Source organism: Paramormyrops kingsleyae, chromosome 18 (genome assembly GCF_048594095.1).
Source record: "Paramormyrops kingsleyae isolate MSU_618 chromosome 18, PKINGS_0.4, whole genome shotgun sequence".
Taxonomy (NCBI): domain Eukaryota; kingdom Metazoa; phylum Chordata; class Actinopteri; order Osteoglossiformes; family Mormyridae; genus Paramormyrops; species Paramormyrops kingsleyae.
Window position 1 is genome coordinate 12285962 of NC_132814.1, and position 19824 is coordinate 12305785.

At 42.9% G+C, this 19824-nt stretch overlaps 2 protein-coding genes and 1 long non-coding RNA gene across 3 annotated transcripts; 1 reads left to right on the top strand and 2 right to left on the bottom strand.

Moving 5' to 3' along the window:
• Positions 1-4807: 4807 nt before the first annotated feature.
• On the top strand, positions 4808-9210 carry LOC111852186 (neuronal acetylcholine receptor subunit alpha-10; the record flags this gene model as incomplete). Its single annotated transcript, XM_023827776.2, is given in 7 exon segments — positions 4808-4975; positions 5442-5596; positions 6906-6967; positions 6970-7244; positions 7246-7435; positions 8219-8655; positions 8658-9210. Coding segments are annotated over 7 exon segments (1449 nt in total), but the record flags the coding sequence as incomplete, so codon positions are not given.
• Positions 9211-11331: 2121 nt separating this feature from the next.
• On the bottom strand, positions 11332-14090 carry LOC111852177 (uncharacterized). The gene is made up of 3 exons (XR_011983492.1): positions 13830-14090; positions 12873-13042; positions 11332-12694 (listed from the first exon to the last, which is right to left on the bottom strand). It is a non-coding gene; the product is annotated as an uncharacterized lncRNA (long non-coding RNA).
• Positions 14091-16122: 2032 nt separating this feature from the next.
• LOC140579716 (olfactory receptor-like protein COR2) lies at positions 16123-17058 on the bottom strand. The gene has a single exon (XM_072702389.1). The coding sequence runs from the start codon at positions 17056-17058 to the stop codon at positions 16123-16125; it is 936 nt and encodes a 311-aa protein (XP_072558490.1).
• Between the last annotated feature and the right edge of the window lie 2766 nt (positions 17059-19824).

Here is a 19824-nt window from a genome sequence, read left to right on the forward strand (position 1 = left end):
TGTAGTCCACTGATCAAAGCATACTCCACTAGATGTGCCTCTCTTGTCTAGTTTTAAAGTTACTAACCCATTCATGTATTGTCCCATTAAAAAAACAATCAAAGGAGCGGAGATATTAGCCACTGTTCCCGCCTCCAAAGCGTCAAAATTCGTCCTGTCGAGCGGGCGAGTGCTGTGCAAACGCGAGCGCGTAGAGAGCATGGATTTTCTGCTCGCGAGCGCATACGCGAGCATGGTTTTTATGCGCGCGAGTTTTGGCACTAATTTAACGCCATAAAAAAGCAGCAGTCGATTTGCCGCATGCGAAAATAACAGATTTTGTCGCAGATTGTCCTGCTCTGGGATGGATGAAGCAGACGTGAATTGTGTCCTGCACCAAAGGCGCTTTTCCCGGTCGATCTGTCCTGTTTCCGATGTCGATTAACGTCCGCTGAAGCACCCAGGGGCTGCACCTGATGAATCAATATCGGGAAAATGCCGGTTATGCCGTTAGACTCGGCGCTTAGCTATTGCTTGCCTCCAAGCTCTTTTCATGTCTGTCTACGCTGACTTTGCTCACTAACTAAACGCAGAAGTTTTTTGCCATTAAGATGAACGGCTGGATCTTCGGGTTTCTTTTCTGGGTTACGGTTTTGCCAGGTACAGTGGGCCTCCCTTATTCTCTAATCTATAGACAGATTTACTAGCAAACCTGCAGTAAAACCTGATTCAGAAACAGACCGTCACTTTTGGAACTTAGTTCCGAAGTATTATAAACATTCCAATGCACGATCTATATATTCATTACAACAACATGCAATTTGTTCATTTTTACGGTAACGCATCTGTTAGAGAAGAGCAGTTCAATACAAATCTTTTTTTCTTTTGTAATGCATAGATTTTATGTCTGTGTGTGCTGTTGTTACACTACAACCGTAAACCAAAGATTCCGCACGAATGGGGCTTTTGCAAGTTATACCTTGAAAGCAAATGCAGTTACGTATCCCACCCTATAATGTCCATCATAAGTGGGTTCAGATAAAGCAGGTGTTATGCTGAAAAAGGCATCCCTGCCGTAGAATGCATGCCTGTCTCTAAATGACCGATTGGTCGCTGATCTGAAACGAGTTGAGCTACTTTGTGGAGTTAGGCTACCGTAGTGCTAATCGATAACCCTAACCCTAATTCCCAAAAAAACCCGTAAAACCCCAACCCCCGAAACACCCCTAAAACCCCTTAAAGCTCAACTCGTCAGAAAACCTTCATGCATTCTACGGCAGGGATGCCTTTTTCGGCATAACACCTGCATTAGTTCTCGCCCGCCGGTATACGCAGATGTGGACTTTGAGCTGCCTCATGGTGCGCATACGTATATTCCAGTTCGCAACACATTGGAATAAGGATTTATCTAACGATTTCCCAGAATAAAATTTTCCGGTTACCAGTTAACTGTGACTGCGGGAAGAGTGGCGCTTGTATTTAATTGGGTCGCAATTTCTGTTTAAGGGGTAAAAAGCAAAGGCACTTTAAAAATGCTTAAGTTTCTGCTAAAAGGAGTTACGCACGAGTAGGCAGATGGTTGCAAAGTCGTTCACCGGTGCCGTATAAACGTACGTCCCTCTTTATTAAAAATAAGTCTTTAATATAACGGTGATCCTGAGTGCAAGAATATCCTTTTACCTGTGAAATGGAATAGTCCCGATACTGCTGCAGTGCGGGTTAGCGCGCGCCCTGACATTTCCGCACTGCACACCCGTAGGCCAACAGGACAGGAAATTCTTCCAAGCAGAAGAATCACATATTTCCTCCAGTTTGTTTGTGAGCCGTTTTTATACTTGTATATTTTGTTGCCTATCTCTCTGTTTTATCCAAAATGCCTTTCTGCAATGTTACCCAGTTATACCAGTTAGTAATTGAATGGCTACCATTTCTGGAGGTACAACAGCAGATCTTAAAACTTGCCAGGCTGTAACCACTGTACTACTTGCCAGTGATACATGCAGTACCAGTTTGGACACACTAAGCCTTCTACAAAACAGTGATAGTGTTGCATTACATGACCTGGCCACCTGACCTAAATAGAGTAGAAATGGTTTTGGAGGAGTTCGATCAGAGATTGAAGGAAAAATGGCCAATGAGTGCTCAGCATATGTGGGACCTCCATCAGGACAGCTGGACAAGCATCCCAGGAGGCCACCTCATGTGACTGGTGTAGAGGAGACATTGGGGTCAGCCAGTCCCTGGGGCAATTGGGGTTAAGAACGTAAGACGTTTACAGACGAGAGGAGGCCTTTCGGCCCATCAAGCTTGTTTGGGGAGAACTTAATAGCTCAGAGTTGTTAAAATCATATCTAGCTCTGATTTAAAAGAACCCAGGGTTTTAGCTTCCGCTACACTAGCAGGAAGACTATTCCATACTCTAACTACACGCTGTTTAAAGAAGTGCTTTCTCAGATTCATTTTAAAATGTTCTCCCAATGATTTCTACTTATGGCCATGAGTTCTAGTATTTAAACTAATATTAAAGTAGCCATTTGGCTGAACAGCATCCAGACCTGTTAGAATCTTATAGACCTGGATCATGTCCTCCCTTAGTCTCCTTTGCTCGAGGCTGAACAGATTCAGCTCAGCTAACCTCTCCTCATAAGACATTCCTCTAAGACCAGTAATCATTCTCGTAGCTCTACGTTGCACCTTTTCAAGGGCAGCAGTGTCCTTCTTAAGGTATGGTGACCAAACCTGCACACAATATTCAAGGTGGGGTCTTACCAAGGAATTATATAATCGTAGCATCACTTCCCTTGACTTAATTGCTCCCCCACACTGCTGAGAGTGGGACATGGAAGCATCAACATACACTCCGAGGTCAGCTACCTTTATTTAAGTGAAACCTATAAAATATCTGTACTTTATATTTCTGCTCCCTGCATGGATTACCTTACATTTATCTCTGTTAAATTTAAGCTGCCAGGTGTCTGCCCAGTCGCTAATTAAGGGATAAGGGTCATGCTCAAAGGCCCAGTGGTGGGATCTGCTGCCCACAAGATTTGAACTGCAAACTTTTTGCATCCCAACCCGCAGAGCTACCTGCCCTACAGTTTTTTTGTTTTGTTTTATACTTTTTTGGTCAGTGCATAATATCATATGTCATTTTGTAGTTTTGTTGCTATTATTCTAAAATGTAGAGAAAAATACAAATAAACCTTTCTGTGAGTAGGTGTGTCTGAACTTTTTACTGGTGACTGTATTATTTCATAGATTATTCAAGCTATGAATCATGCTGTCTGTTATTTATTTAAATTACCCATTTTCTTTCCTTTCTTTGCAATATCGCCCTCTGCTGTCTTGCACAGTCATTGAAAGGGCATTCAGACGTTGAAACCTCCCAGTCAGCCCCAGCTTAAATGGATCATTATTTAGGCGTCCAGGCCAGCCTTCGGATTTCCTAGTTTCAATCTGTCTTCTGGGAATTTCCAGACCTCCCTGTTTGTTTAAAGAGTCATTTGACTTGACCTAACTTTATTATGATTTATTTGTCCTGGATGTACAACTAGGCTGAGCAAGATGGACTCAAGCTGACTTTCACCTCCTGCTACCAATTCATAATTTTGTTTAATGATTCTGCATTCCATCCACGACGAATGCTGAATATTTCCCACATTTGTCGCTGGATGACTTCTTAGGCCATCAACCGCAACCTTAATCTGTTGTCATCACAACCACTCTGGACTCGCCATCCTCTGTCCCCCCACCACACGTGGGCTTATGCTATTCGGTCACCATTCTGTACGCATTGACGTACCGGGGCCACGTTCCAGTGGTCATGACTGTGCAGAGGCCCTCGTGGAAGAGTCTGTTTATTTTGGCATGACTGCATGTCACACAGGGTGGGCTTGAAATTTTTTCTTAAGAGGTGTTGAACCTTGTTTGTTTATGTACCATATTCTTCAACTTTACAGGTGATGAGGGCTGTAGAGCTGGAAGAAATGAAGGACGGGGGAAGATGTTTGGGAAGGATGTTTATTTTCAGGTTTCGCTTACAGGAATGGAAGTTTCTAGTGTATGGGTGGCAGAGAATATGTGTGTGTTTGATTCTTTGCTACTTTGAACAGCGGCCACCTGAAAGGCGGTTGAAGGACAATGGGTGAAACCTGACCCCAAGGGCACAGAGACAGCTGATGCTCCGGTATCCAATGACACTCCACAGTGACCTTGTCACAGTGAATGGTTGACCAATGAGCACGCACTTTGGCTCAGTGCCTTGCTTTGCATAAGCAAATCAAATTCATCAGTCAATCAACCAATCAGTCATCATCCAATCCAGTTACACAGATTGGACACTGCACGTTAGGACTAATGTCAATTCAAATGAATATGTTACATCTAATTTTAGGATACATGTGACCAAAATGTTTGTACAAAACCCCCTCCCCGAAAAAAAAATTAAATTAAAATGCCATGGTATTAGTGAAGTGAAGAATTGTCATCGTTGACAGACAACAAAATGTGTCCTCTGTATTTAACCCATATGTGACAGCAATGGGCAACTAATGCAGTCCTCCACAAGCAGTGCTTGGGATGGTGCCTTGCTGGTCAGGGATTCAAACCAGCAACTTTTCAATCACAAGTGCAGATCCCTAACCCTTAGGCCAGTTAGATCAAGTCACTTACAAAGAAGAGTGCTAAAATAATTGTCGCCCTTTCCTCTCTTCACAGTTGGACCCTGATTTCCTTCCTCTGCCTTCCGTTTATCCTCCTAGAGCAAATGTGGATCCTGTCTCAGAGCTGCCCCAGTTTGCTTTTGTAAAAATCTCCCTTTCCATGACTCACACACCTACTACTTCCTTCAGCTTGTTTGGGAGCCCATGGGAAATATGCACACAAGCTGCTGAACGATTTATTTGCCAAGTACTCCAGGGCTCTCCGGCCCGTGCAGGACACAGACGACGTCATCAATGTTACTCTGCAGATCACCGTGTCCCAAATCATTGATATGGTGAGAACGCACCCCCCTCCCCCCCATGCCTCTTTGAGTGGATCCCTTTCACACCCAAAGTGCCCCCATGAATTTCCATCACCCTGGACCTCTCAAGCCATTTTTCTCTCAGTAACAAACTAACAAATCTACAACAAACACCCCTCTATCCTTTTCTGTGCTCCAAATTCTACATAATAGTTTAAGTGAAGGTTCCTAAGAAATTTACACTCATTTTTGTAGTCCTTATAGTTTAGAATGTTATATGCCACCGCATAGCAAAGCTAGTCACACAGCTGAAGCTGTGGATCAGTGATTGAAATGTTTGCTGTTGGATCCTAGCAGTAAATGACCAGTGGGATTAATGTGTCATAGACTGATATTTTTTTACCTAAACCACGGGCTTTTAGACAGAACAGCCAGCCGTCCCATGCATTTGTTGAACATCTCGACACTATGATTATGTCAGTTTTTTTGCATGTTCTAGGACCAGCGGAATCAGATCCTCACAACGTACCTGTGGATACGGCAGGTGTGGATCGATGCCTTCCTCACCTGGAAGAAGGAAGACTATGACGGGCTGGATGCTATTTGCATACCTAGCAGTTATGTATGGAGGCCCGATATCGTCCTATATAACAAGTACGTTGTATTGGTAATGGGGCCAGCATTTCAGGTCTATTGCACCGTCCTCTGCCCCTGATTGTGTCAAGCTGAAATATCCCCTTCCGTGCCATTTGCTGTCCATGAACGCCAGTCGTTTCTCATTCTGCTCCATGCCGTCCCCATCTTTTCCCAATTAACAGATTGTCGCAATGTGCATTCGCAAATATGCATTTTGTCAAATCATTTTTAAAGTTTTTGTTCATTCTTGTTGTATGTAATTGAAAATAACACTAAATATAATAACAAACAAACATGTTTCTATCCATCTTTCATGGCTGCTTATCCAGGACAGGGTTGATGTTGAAGATGAAGCACTGAGAACACAAATGCACACACACAATAGGCAATTTAGTTTAGACCAGTGCTTCTTAATCAGGTCCCCGGGAAGCAGCAGACAGTCCATGTTTTTGCTCCCTCCCAGCTGGGGATCAAAAATGTGGACTGTCTGGCAGGGAGCTGGGAGGGAGCAAAAATGTGGACTGGCTATGGGTCACTAAGGATTAGGTTGAGACACAGGTTTAGCCCCTTAGCATTGCTGCTATACTGTGTGAGTGTTCAAACAGAAAAATAACTGCACTATGTCAGTTTTATTGCTCAAGGAGGTATTGCTCAACTGGTAAAATGTGTTTCACTAAATGTGTTGCATTAACCACTGATAAATACTTACACATTGGAATGTTTAATTAGTGTAGGTTTTTTCTTTCTTTCTTTCTGTCTTCATGGTGATTGTCTGTTATTGTTATGATTGTTGTTTCTGTGAGCCATACGCTCATTTTAACAAGGATTACCCGCGTTATTCCTTGATTTTTGTTGTCGAAATGTTTAGGGCACTTTACTTTATTATTCACATTAGCAGAAAAGTGTTTCATTACTTAAACGTTATGGTTTGTTTGAAATAACAGGGCGCTCCGTTTGTTGCCGCCATTTTGAAATGGGGTGTCTTACGAATCATCATGTTTAATGCTTGGTTTCGGGTAATCATCGGCGATGGTTTATGACATTCCTCCTGTCATCCAAAAATATGCACTTCGGCTGACTGGCCTCCCTGAGTTTCCTGCATCCTGGTCTGCCTGGAATAGTCACCAGCCCCCCTGAGCAGGATTAGTTGGAAGATGAAATTTGAATACTATATTTTTTCAGTACATTTTCATTCATCCCCTCATAATTCGATCTCATAAATGATGTCATCCTCTGCTGTAAATATTATGAACAGCAGGTGGCACACTTTAACTATACAGCCACTTCCAACACAACAAACAGCTCTGTAATTTTCTCTGCATTCCAGTGCCGATGACCGTTTCACTGGCTCCATGGAGACCAATGTGGTCATCCGGTATGATGGGCAGGTCATTGGGGCTCGCCAGCTATCACTAAGAGCTCTTGCAAGGTGGACATCTATTTCCCCTTTGACTCCCAGAAGTGTCCACTCACCTATGGCTCCTGGACCCACAATGGCAACCAGATGGACCTGCACAAATTGTTGGACAGCGCTGACCTGTCTGACTTTGTGGAGAACGTCAAGTGGGTGGTGTTCAGGATGCCCGCTAAGAAGAACCTGATCCTTTATGGCTGTTGTTCAGATCCCTACCCTGACATCACCTACACGATGCACCTCAAGCGGCGTTGCCTCCTTCTACATTTACAATCTGCTCCTTCCTTGCATGATGATCTCCTTCTTGGTACCTCTGGGCTTCTATCTGCCTGCTGACTTCGGTGAGAAGGTCTCCCTGGGAGTGACCGTGCTGCTGTCCCTCACCGTCTTCCAGCTGCTGGTAGCTGAGATCATGCCTCCCTCTGAGAGCATTCCACTTATCGGTGAGGCCCAGCTGCTGCTCGTTCCAGCACGGATACAGTTGCCAGCTGTCACAGTCTGGTTACTCCTCAGCCTTGTCATGTGACCAGTCATGTGACCTCTCTCTGCACAGCTTTTAGTAATGGGGATGAGTTTTCTGGCCACACAGTCCGTCCATAAACTGTTAAGCAGAAGTTCTCAGTTGTATCGTCTAAATACCTCCTTTCCCTAAAAAATTGTCATGTATTATGCAAACCATGTTTCCCAACCCAGTCCTCGGGGGAACTCCGGACAGTCCACGTTTTTGCTCCCTCCCAGCTCCCAGCCAATCAGGCACACCGAATACCTGATACAGGTGCGCAGGGAGCTGAGAGGAAGCAAAAACATGGACTGTCCAGGGTTCCCCCGAGGACTGGGTTGGGAAACACTGACCTCTTTCTCACTTTTTTGCTCCAGATCGATAAGGTCAGACATGATCAGAGTTGACCTCTGATAAAGGAAGTTGCTGCAGCTTTTTTTTACCTATGGGATTGCTGGCCAAAGAAAATAAATCACACATCATAAAATTATTTATGTATAGCATCACATAGTGTTATTATAATTTTACCTATGCCATTGTAACTGATAAGCATCTTTCTTGTTGATTATGGTTGTCTAAGAAAATGCTTAAAATCGGTTTGAATCTATATTTAAGTGCATTTAGAAACTCTTTTCTGCTTTTCAATTGACAAAAGCTGCTGATATTTATGATCCGTCACTCTGTCCAAACATTTTCCTGCATCTGATAGACTTCATCTCTCACACAGGAAAGTATTACATCACAACGATGACTATGATCACTGCATCAACTGCCCTGAGCATCTTCATAATGAACATCCATCACTGTGGCCTGGAGGCTAAGCCGGTTCCACCGTGGACCCGGAAGTTCATCTTGGAATACCTGGCCCGAATCTGCTTTGTGTATGACATCGGTGAGAACTGCATGACGGCCCAGTCTGACATGGCAGAACCACCATCACCAGCTGCAAAAGGAACTAGCTAGGTTAATGTTCAGGGACAGGGGATGTTTTCTGGGGGAAAGAGCAGCCCTGAAGAGATCAGAGATGGCGATCCTATGAAGAGGCCTATAGGGGCGGAGCAGGGTGAACCAGTGGGCGTGGCCAGAGGAGGATGTGAGGGTGGATCAAAGGGGAACCAGGTGGTTTGCGATGCTCATTGTTTGTGCCATCAGCAACTGCTCCAAAAAACATTGAATACATTGCCACCTTCTGTAGAGACCAAAGGGCCAACCAGAAAAGAACTGGCGAGTGGAGAAAGGTCGCCAAAGTCATGGACCGCTTTTTCATGTGGATCTTCTTCATCATGGTCTTCCTCATGAGTGTACTTGTCATATGCAAGGCCATCTGACACCAGCTAGGTCGAAAGATCGTCGGCGCTTTTAAAACACCTAATACAGCAGAATCGCCATTGTTCCTGTCTGGTTTAACCCAATGGAAACCTCTGAAGGAATTACTATTTGAAATATTGAACGTTTATTTTGTTTGCCTGCCAACCGAAGCTGCACCAATACCTGCCTGCCATCACCTTCCTGCCCCCCCCCCCACTTTGAGACTCAAATGTTAAAATTGGGAAAGTGTGAATTTTTGCTCATTTGACTTCCTCTGCCGCCCCCAGGAGGATGGGCTCCCCCTTTGAGTCTGGTTCCTTCCAAGGTTTCTTCCTTCTAGGGAGTGTTGCCCCTGTCGCCTCTGGCTTGCTCACTGGGGGCTTTGGGTGGGGATAATGTAAAGTGCTTTGAGACGATGTAATGTCATAAAAATGCGCTATACAAATAAAATTGAGTTGAACTGAATAATGAGCCAGAAACATGAGTCTGACCTTATGCAATACTTCACAAAATTAAACATTTGCATAGACAGAGATTCCTCCACCTTGTTAGATATTGAAAGCACGCTGGTAGGTGGAAGGATATCCTGACTGAAATGAAGAAGGAGAGGGCCCCTCAAACCCGATGATGAGCTCCCATGTCTTGCTAAAATGCCACCATTATGTTATTCATGGGGTTACGACACAGTGTTCAGAAGGTCACCAGTTCAAATTCCAGGGCTGGCAGACTTATGTCATCGCTGGGCTCCTGAGCAAGACCCTTAACCCCCAATTACCCCAGGGACTGTCTGACCCTGCTTTCTGAAATAAAGTATGTCGCTTTTACTTTTAGCATCTCCTATATAATGAAAGCGTAAATGAAACACAGAGCTGAGTTGAATTCAGGGAGGCGTATTAATAAGGGACAATGTAAGTGAAAGTAATACGTGCACATTAACAATACTAACAACATTCCGACACTTCCGTGCTTCACATTAAAGATCTACAAAGTCATTATCCTGCTAGGAACTCTACTAAATCCACGGATTGTAACAATGGCCTCTAACTGTGATATGTGGTGCAGCAGGAGATAATGTGTGTCCTATATGATTCCTTTTAGAGGTGCTCTGAAAGAGCGCTGATGTTAACAGCTAATAAAAATGTGGCTGCTACCAAGGCACAAAACATTCGAAGGGGTAAATATTCAGTTTATTGATACTTTTCTTATTGATCCCCTTGGGGAAATTCTCCTTACCCTTCCCCCTAGTGTTCCCCATAGGCGATTGCCGCCTTCACTTCCTCTGCAGAATTAAACTCTGTCCCGGGGAACATCTCAACATCCACCACAAAGGCCCCGCAAATTTATCACATCTGGTATGACTTCTGAAATTTCATTTGGAGGAAATTACTAGTTAGTTTTCTGGTCGTCGCTTTTAGTTTTTGAAGTTCGGCAGCTTCCCACTCTGGACACAGACCTTGCGTTCAGGAGTCATCCTGATTTTATTAGAACTGGCCATTGGCATCTGCATGAAGGATAAATCGATAAATCGAAGCCCTTTTGGCTTAAAAGAGACTCTCACTCTGAGGATTCTGGGGACCTTAAAGTTAACGATCTGCAGCGACCTTTAGAGTGGCAGCTGATGCTTTGTAGATATGTTCTTCTGGATTTTATTAAAGCCACATTTCCTCACTTGATTAACAGGTGGGGGCATGATGGGTGTTAAGTTTACATTTACTTTTCTTAATCGGAAATAAGAGATGTAAATTACTGTAATCAGGAAGCATGAGACGCCAATCAAGTCAGATGCTCAGAATTATGCATTTGCAATTCTATTCTCAATTACAGTGTACAGGCCAGGTAAACCAGTTCATTACAGCATCCCTGGATATTTAACAATAGCACATACTTGGTCAGAAATTTCACTGGCCTAGAACGGTGAGAACTGGCACTAGTTGCATGCTAGGAGAAGACAGCCTGACAAGTCTGCACCATAACTTCCTCTGATGACATTCCCAAGGGTACCTTTTGAAAACTAGGTAGCATTTTACTGTTACCACCAGAGCCTACCAAAGAACATCAATTTATTTATGCTGTACATTGAAGTGGCACTTTCTCCTTGGTTTTAGTGTATTTGAACTGAAAGAACAGCACATACAGTACAATCAGTATTGAGGAGTTGGGTCCACACTGGAAATAATGAGAAATTACAGTACATACTCATGTTGGTGGTCTTTTCCATTTTAAAAATATTTTTTTAAATTGTGGGCTGTGGGATGGGACTCAGGAGGTTTGCAGTTCAAATCCCATGGTCGGGAGAGTGATCCCGCCATTGGGCCCTTGATCCTTTAACCCCAATTGCCCCAGGGACTGGCTGACCCTAGTGTCTCCTCTACACCACCTCTACACCTCACATGAGGTGGCCTCCTGGGATGCTTGTCCAGCTGTCCTGAAGGAGCTCCCACATATGCTGAGCACTCATTGGCCGCTTTTCCTTCACTCTCTCGTCAAACTCTAAAACCATTTATATTGTCCCAAAATTGTACACCCAAAAAGTTCAAATGCAGTTTGTTTTATTAAAGGTTGGATAAATAGATACAGTTTACTGGGGATTTCAGGTTTCTGCTGTTTAGCAAGTGTATAAAGTATTTTTTTTATACAAATCAACTCAGGTGGAAAAAAAAGTATGTTTCATACATGTACAATATATACATGGAAAAAGTTGTCCCTTAATCTCAGGTCGGGAAATAAAGTTGTCTTTCTTTAGTAAACATTGAAAATGGGTGTCTCCCACCTGAATACCACACAAGGGATAACACTAATGGCACATTAGCACAAACAAAGGGCTGCATACGCCGAACTACGTCTTGCTTAGTGGTCAGAGGCGTTTGACGTTCATTGGCATGGGAAATGGTGGTTCTAGTGCTATACCAGTAACAAAAATCCTCCAAAAGCTGCGCCGGTTAAAATAGAAGCACCCCATCAGGTTTTAAATAATAACTTTCTGTTTTGGCTATCAGTCTGGGTCTGTATAGGACAGCTTCTGGGTCCGGACCCAGGTCCGCCTGACCTCTGCTTTAGAGCGTATCTGGGATACATATGTTTTTGAAATTAAATGATGCTGTGTTTGCCATTTGCCGGGTACACTGGAGTGCTTCTTTTCACATAGCCCACTTTTCTTTCCTAATGACGTCTCTAGATCAGTGTATGGCTAGCCTTGGACGTTCAGGTGCCCTAGGCGAGATTCTGCTGAGCACCCATTCCCCTTTCCCCTCCAGGATATCACGAAGCAAATTTTGTCAATTTGTATCAGAAACATTTTGGTAGTGTGTCTCACAAGCAATGAAATATGAAAACTAGTGTAAACAATTTCACAGAATGAAACCAGGGTATTTCTTCACTCTTTTTCACTTTTTTGTATCCTGTAATGAAATTGTGCCGATGAGGAGGACAAGCTACTCCTTCCAGCATCCTGAGCATCATATATCATATTAATGATGTCCCTTTTTATTTTAGTCAGATTTGCTGGGTCTTGCAGTTGCCTTAATTCACATGCTACATAGTTTCCAAATGTAGTCAATGCATCAGGAATTGGATCAGCATCAAATTTTGCTGCCATTTGCTTTACAACGAAAAGCTTCTGCTGCTCTATATCAGATTCTGACCTCCTCTTGCGCTTGACTCCCCTTGCACTTGACTCCTCTTGCACCTCCCTGCTGGAAGTTGATGGGACAGGTGAAGGAGCTTCATCAGCTGCTGCTGGGGAAGCTTCTTTATTCAACCATTCAGGGGGGGAGGCAGGACCGGCTGATGGTGTGCCAGGTCTCGACTGCGGACTCTTGACTGCAGATTGTCCGAGTAAATCGGTAAGATTATCCTGATGTTCCGTGTCGTCCAGATCACTGAATGACACATCAAGCTGGAAGAGGAGAAACGGAAATGGCGTCAGCGGACAGCACAAATGAATATAAGGATGATTGAAATAATACATCAAAACCTTAGGGAAGGCAAGAAATGAAAACTACAACAATGAAAATAGGTATGTTTGCAGTCAGTTGTGTATACTTTAAAACATGTTCCTGGATGGTATGACTTACAGCGCTCTCACATGGACGGTGAACAATGTATTGCTTTATGAAATCCATGACCCTGAGAAGCCACTTTTGCCTCCATGTCAAAGGTTTGTTCTGATTGCCACTCGGTTTCGGTTTTATCAACCTTGAGTACTGTGTTCGCAGGGACACTGCCCTGGTCTTAACCTCCACAACTGAAACACAAAAAAAGAAGGAGCAAGCAAACGCATTATCATTTGTTATGTATTCCAGAATTTTATTTGTATGTCTCAAACAGCCTTTGCATATTTATAAAGTCATCATGTAGTCTGGGTTTCGTCATCACAGTAGCAAACTCCAGGCTACTAGCTCCCAGATCCTACCAAGGTGATCACCAGCATGTCTAAAAAGGTGGGGAGGACAAAGGGTCATAGTTTGCCATTTAAGAGATCCAGCAACAAGTGGGTGGCACTGGTACCAAAGTGGAGTACATGGCCACCTATTCAGGAGTAGCCAGGGGCGGACAGCAAAGGGGAGAATCTTTAAAATATATAGACCCACTATTCATGCTGCTACGTCTGCTGGCAAATGACGACGCCGTGTCCTAAGCGCCATAAAAAGGAGCGGACAGGGGAAGCAGTCACCCTACCAGGGAGCACACGCTAAAGCGGCGCCAAACTGCAGTCTTCATGCGGAACGCGCTAATAAAGCGCGCGCTGAATGGGCGGCGCAAAGGCGCCTCGAACGTAAGAGGGAATTCGCCGGCTATTTCAAAAACAGCAGTAATAATTAGGTTAAAAATCCATAAGAACATGTACGGAAGCCGAGAACTGCTGGGCTTGCAACAAATATTTATGTCGGCCTTTTTGTTTGGGAAAAGGAAAAGAAGGGAATAGGAGAACAAAGGGACAAAAAGGACAACCTACAGCAGTCCAGAGAGAGGGCTGGCAAACCGGAGGGCTCACCCTACCTCCTCAATCTGAATCTGCCTATTTTGCTCACCTGGCCGTTGAAGAGAATTGGCTATTTCTGTCCACCTCTTCTCTTTCTCGGCTCGGTTGTGGTACAGGTCGTCGGAAACATCAAAAAGGCATTGGTGCTCCTGCCAAAGTTCAACCAAACTTTCTTCCAATTCTTGGGTCCAAACAAACCGCCTAGTTTTCGATGCCGCCATCGTTATTGATGCTTTTTTGCGCGTGACTCCTCCCCGGGGGTTCCCCTCAGCCTTTTGCGTGTGACTCCTCCCCCGGGGTTCCCCTCACCCTCCGCGTCCTGCGCTCCAATTGGCTATAGCTTGTCGCCGTACTCATTGCCAGTCGCTCTCATTGGCTGTAGCTCGTCGCCGCGCTCATCGTGTAGCCGACAGTTTTGGGAGATGACCGGCAAAACCCCCCGATCGGAGACAAATCCGGCGCTGACAAATCGGCGCTAGATCGCTGTGTTCAAAGACGCCCCTCAGATATCTAGCAGGCTAAATATCTAGACATGGTTAACTTGGTTAACTGCAGTTTATTTTAAAATAGTTGGTAGTCATCACTTATTTGATTTATTATGTGTGTATAAGTATTTTAAAATTTTTAATTATTTTATTAAAAACAGTTCGTCCTTATTGTAATTTGTTTTATTACAGTGTATTTAAAAATTGTTTGTACTTACTTGAATTATTTTGTAATTTTACATGAAAGATTACTTTATTTTTAAATTGTTTGTACTTACCACTTTTTAAAAATTATAATTAATGTTTTATAATGATTTAAAAGATAATTTTATTTAAAAGTAATATTCAGGAGTTGCCAAAATGGAAGCATGCTACAAAAGCTACACTGACCCCCAGCCTGAGCCTGAGAGCTCCACAGTAAGAAACACTGTTCTATGGCCAAACTCCCTGAGCGCCGCTACGGGTGGCTGCCCTTCGCGGACAGCTTTTCTGTAGAACCACTTTTATCAGATTAAGTTCTTTATTCATAAATCACCAAAGCAATGTGATCAGGATCAGTGTGCATGGGTGGGCCTCTGGCTGACAAAGGAGAATTGCCTTTTGTCTCTTTCTTTAGGCCAGGAAGCTCATCTCCTGCTTCCAGAGACCAATGAGCCTGGAATTCTCCGGAATTCTTCTACCCAACCAAAATTTTAGCGTGTGGCTCAGTGGGCTAAGCCTGTGTGCTTGTAATCAGAAGGTCACCAGTTCAAACCCAGCCTCAGCACATCTGCGGGTCCCTGAGCAAGGCCCTTAACCCCAAGCTCACTGGGCGCCCCAACAGGTGGCTGCCCTTCGCGGACAGCTTACTCTACAAAGAGCAAATTGAGGGAGGTGTAAAGACAATTTCCCCATGGGGATCAATAAAGTATCTATTATCATTCTTATTATTATTAAATTTCAATCAATATTAAGTAAAAATTGAAGGCTGCTCCAAGTTGCACCTTCTTGTACTTAGTGATCAGGCACAGAAGACATCTGGCACAAACCACTTCCAAGGTTACACAGTGGCCATCACTGCATATAAGGCATATATATATTTCTCCTAAAACTCTATCACTTATAACTGTATCAAGCACATAGTAAAATGGAAAAGCAATGGGTTTCAACCCCACACTCTCAGAACTGTTTAGTTACCAGTCAAGCATTTACCAGATAATAAAATGATGAGTTTGTAACTCCCTCAAAATTTGCTTCAGCCCCCCTGACAGGTGAAATCTATGTCCCCCTCCCAGATGGCAAAATCTATTGAGGGGGACCAATCAGGCTGCCGTAATACATTAGTCTGAACCGCTCCAGCATAGATAGTAAGATGCTTTGAACAAAAAACTAATTTCAGCGACAGTTTTAAATATTCCTCATGTTGGTCTGGTAGGATTGGATGAGGCATTTCTGCTCTATTATTTGTTATGATGCGCAAAATTTATAGGTCATTCAATTTGGAACGTTTTCCTCCTTAAATAGACATGAATTCAGAGTTACTTTTGGCACAGATTGTTTGCTTTGCTTATGACACTCACTGACACACTGCTCCTACAAGATTTGGCATTGTAATATTTCGAAATCTACACAAATGCTAAAGTGAATCATTTGTTTTTAGTCACTTTTGTTTTGTTTTAGTCACATTTGTTTTGTCTGACTCGCTGCTCGTACATTTTTCCATATATCATCAGTTTTTAAAAATATCTTCATTACTATTTTGGATTAAATTTTGTTTACTGTATAATAATGGTAAAGTTACCAATGATCAACAACATAAACAGCAAATTATATTTCATGCAAAAAAAATCATGGCGGTGTTAAGCATCCATTAGAAATTTATCGGTCTTGTGATACTTTAACACTAAATATTTTCTTCATTTTGATTTTTAATTCTTTTGTTTGCATTGCATAAATAATAGGGTTTAAATTTCCTGGGATGATGAAAAACAACATATTTGAAAGCTTCCGGTAGCTGGAGTCAATTTGGATGCGATGAAAAATTACGCTGAGAAAGCCAGTCCACAACATGATCATATAGACCACTAAGTGGCTGGTGCAAGTTTGCAGTGCCTTGCTGTTGAGCTCCTTGTTTTTCCTGGTGACACAAATTGTAACGATTCTAAAGTAAGTAAGGGCTATGCTGCCCATTGAAGCTGCGAGAACAACCACTGTGAAAGCCAGGCCATAAATGTTGTTGATGGTGACATCCTGGCAGGAGAGCTTAAACAGAGATGCATTATCACAGTACATGTTTACAATAAGTGACCTGCAAAGTTTAAGACGTATGGTGAGTCCCAGCAAGACTGACACAGTCAGTAGGGCAGATCCCCAAGCCCATGCTGAAAGCTTCAACACCATGCTGGTGGTCATTATTGAAGAGTATCTCAAGGGGTTACAAATGGCCACATATCTGTCAAAAGCCATGATCATCAGTATTGTGTGTGCAGCAGTAGCAGACGTGTGATTACAGAATGCTTGAGTGACACACTCAACATAACTAATGCTTCTGTCATTTGAAAGGAGATCAGACATGATTCGAGGCAAAATGTTAGTGTTCCCCAGAATATCATTGAAGGACAAGTTGCAGAATAAAAGGTACATGGGCTGCTGTAAACTCCTTTCCATGTTGATAAGGATGATGATTCCCACATTGGTAATAATAGTGATCAGATAGGTAATAAGCAGAATGGTAAACAATGGGTACACAAACACAGGTGGGACGTCAAAAGCCTCTAAATGCAAGATGTTGCTGCTGTTGAGCCTGTTGTCCATTTCTGTTCTCCAAATTTTGAATCCTGGAAAGAAGAAAAAGAAACAGATAAAGCTGGACATGCATGAGTATTTGAACACGAGCAAAACAGTTTAGAGAACTGAGATTTATCAGCAGGGCTGCCAGGCTTGCTCCCTGTGACAGGGTGAGGAATTCCTAGATTCAGTGAGGCCTCGAAATTGGGGCTCTGATCTTTTGGAGTGAGGGGGGTCAGATGAGGTGGTTCATGCATCTAATGAGGATGGCAGTGAGGCAGCTACTAAGGGAGCTGGTGCTGATTCATCCCTCTGGGTGGAGGCCCTGGAGCAGACCCAGCACATGCTGAAGGTATTATATCTCTCAGCTGGCTTTGAAATGTCTGGGGATCCCCCAGAACTAACTGGAGTGTGTAGCGTTAGAAACAGAAGTCTGGTCTGATTGGTAGGTATGCTCTGCCCACGATCCTCTTCAGGAGAAGCAACATGAAGATTATGATGATGATATCAAAATAGAATTGAAATCTGAAAACCATAGGATGAGGGGCCTGGAGCCTATCACAGACTGCCTAAGGGACAATGCCAGTCCTTTGCAGGCCAGTTACATGCACAGTCACACAAGCTACAGTATAGCCATTTACAGTTTTGCAATGTGGGGAGAATGTGAAAGCTTCATACACACATGGCGGAGGTGAAAATGTTATATTCTTAAATTCTTACAATTTTACATTAGTTGACTAGAGAATTAAGAAGTGAAAACAAAATGTCTTTATAAACCTAACACAAGAGACATGTATTACTGCTTATTTGAAATAGTCAATGAGTCAGCATGAATCCAGCAGAATCAAAATACAAGAAGATGTATACCTGAGTTCCCAGTAAGCAGCTATGGTTCTCATTCCTAGATTTTTTACTTTGCTGATAGGCATTGTCAGAAAGGCAGTTAAATTGTAAAGCATGTCTCCTTACCACTAATGTCAATGTTCTGGTGAATCACCACGGCTCTCTCAGTGGTCCTCTTGCCTGTTGATTCAGTTGTTTCCTTTTTATAAGAGGCAGTTTTCCCCTCTGTGGAGTTTCAATGATGTAAGGCCAGAGTGTTTGTCCAATGATCTTTTTGTGTTGTTTACCAATTTTTTTTTTTTATCTGTTCATTGCATCATTAATCATGTTGTCCGTATTCTGTGCATTCTTTCATGGTGTTTTGCAAATAAATTGCAAATAAAGAACTGAAAGACTTAATGTTTTGTTTTGCATTGTTTATATTCTGTATATTTCTTTTTGTTGCTGAGGAATTTCCAACTGTTGCTTGTATTTTTAGCATTTAGTTTTTTAAAAGGGTTAGTCTGGCGGTTAGTACTGTGGCCTTACACCGCTGCGACCAGGGCTCAAGTCTCCACCATAATGTCATTTTAGCGGGTAAGGGATGACATAAATGCAGGCTGTGGTCGAGCAAGACCCATGCAGAGAGTGTTTATTAAAAGCCCAGACAGTATCACAAATGCTGACAGGTAATAATGGCTGAACAGGGAGCACAAGACTGGGAGATGCTAATATACCTGACTAACTAACAAGGGAGCAAACACAAGGCAGCTGTGATTGGTTAACAGGAGGGCAGAAATGAGAGGTAAGAGAAGGCATGCAGCGCTCATGTAAAAGCTGTGGAGGTAAACTTTAAACAGCTTTTTAAAAACATTAAACAATCTTGAAAAGCAGTGATTATTAAAACTGTAAAGCTTGCTAAGTTTTTTCCCCTGTGACAAACTGAAAATGTTTGAATGAAACTTAATCCCCCTGTGATATAATGTCCATCCAGTTTCAATGCATAAAAAAGCCTGATCTCAACCTAGCACCTAAATATTCCTCATGTTGGTCTGGTAGGATTGGATGAGGCATTTTTAAGAACATAAGAAATTTACAAAGGAGAGGAGGCCATTCGGCCCATCAAGTTTGTTTGGGGAGAACTTAACTAATAGCTCAGAGTTATTAAAATCTTATCTAGCTCTGATTTAAAGGCACCCGGGGGTTTTAGCTTCCGCTACACTAGCAGGAAGACTATTCCATACTCTAACTACACGCTGTGTAAAGAAGTGCTTCCTCAAATTTGTTTTTTAAAATGTTCTCCTGCTAATTTCCACTTATGGCCACGAGTTCTAGTATTTAGACTAATATTGAAATAGCCATTTGGCTGAACAGCATCCAGACCTGTTAGAAACTTATAGACCTGGATCATGTCCCCCCTTAGTCTCCTTTGCTCAAGGCTAAACAGATTCAGCTCAGCTAACCTCTCCTCATAAGACATTCCTCTAAGACCAGGAATCATTCTCGTAGCCCTCCGTTGTACCTTTTCTAAGGCAGCAATGTCCTTCTTAAGGTATGGTGACCAAACCTGCACACAGTATTCTAGGTGGGGTCTTACCAAGGAATATAAATGTAACATCACCTCCCTTGAATTAAACTCCACATACCTAGAGATATAATCCAACAGTCTATTGGCCTTTTTTATTGCTTCCCCACACTGGCGAGAGTGGGACATGGAAGCATCAACATGCACACCGAGATCTTTCTAGTAATCAGCTACCTTTATTTCAGTGGAACCCATAAAATATCTGTACTTTATATTTCTGCTCCCTGCATGGATTACCTTACATTTATCTGTGTTAAATTTAATCTGCCAAGTATCAGCCCAGTCGCTAATTAAATCCAGATCCCGTTGTAGCCTCTCTGCTGCTAGATCAGTATCTGCTACACCACCCACTTTGGTGTCGTCTGCAAATTTAACCAGTTTACTGT

Coding starts and splice junctions, on each gene's coding strand:
- LOC140579716 (XM_072702389.1), bottom strand. CDS start 17,058: ATGGACAACAGGCTCAACAGCAGCAACATCTTGCATTTAGAGGCTTTT.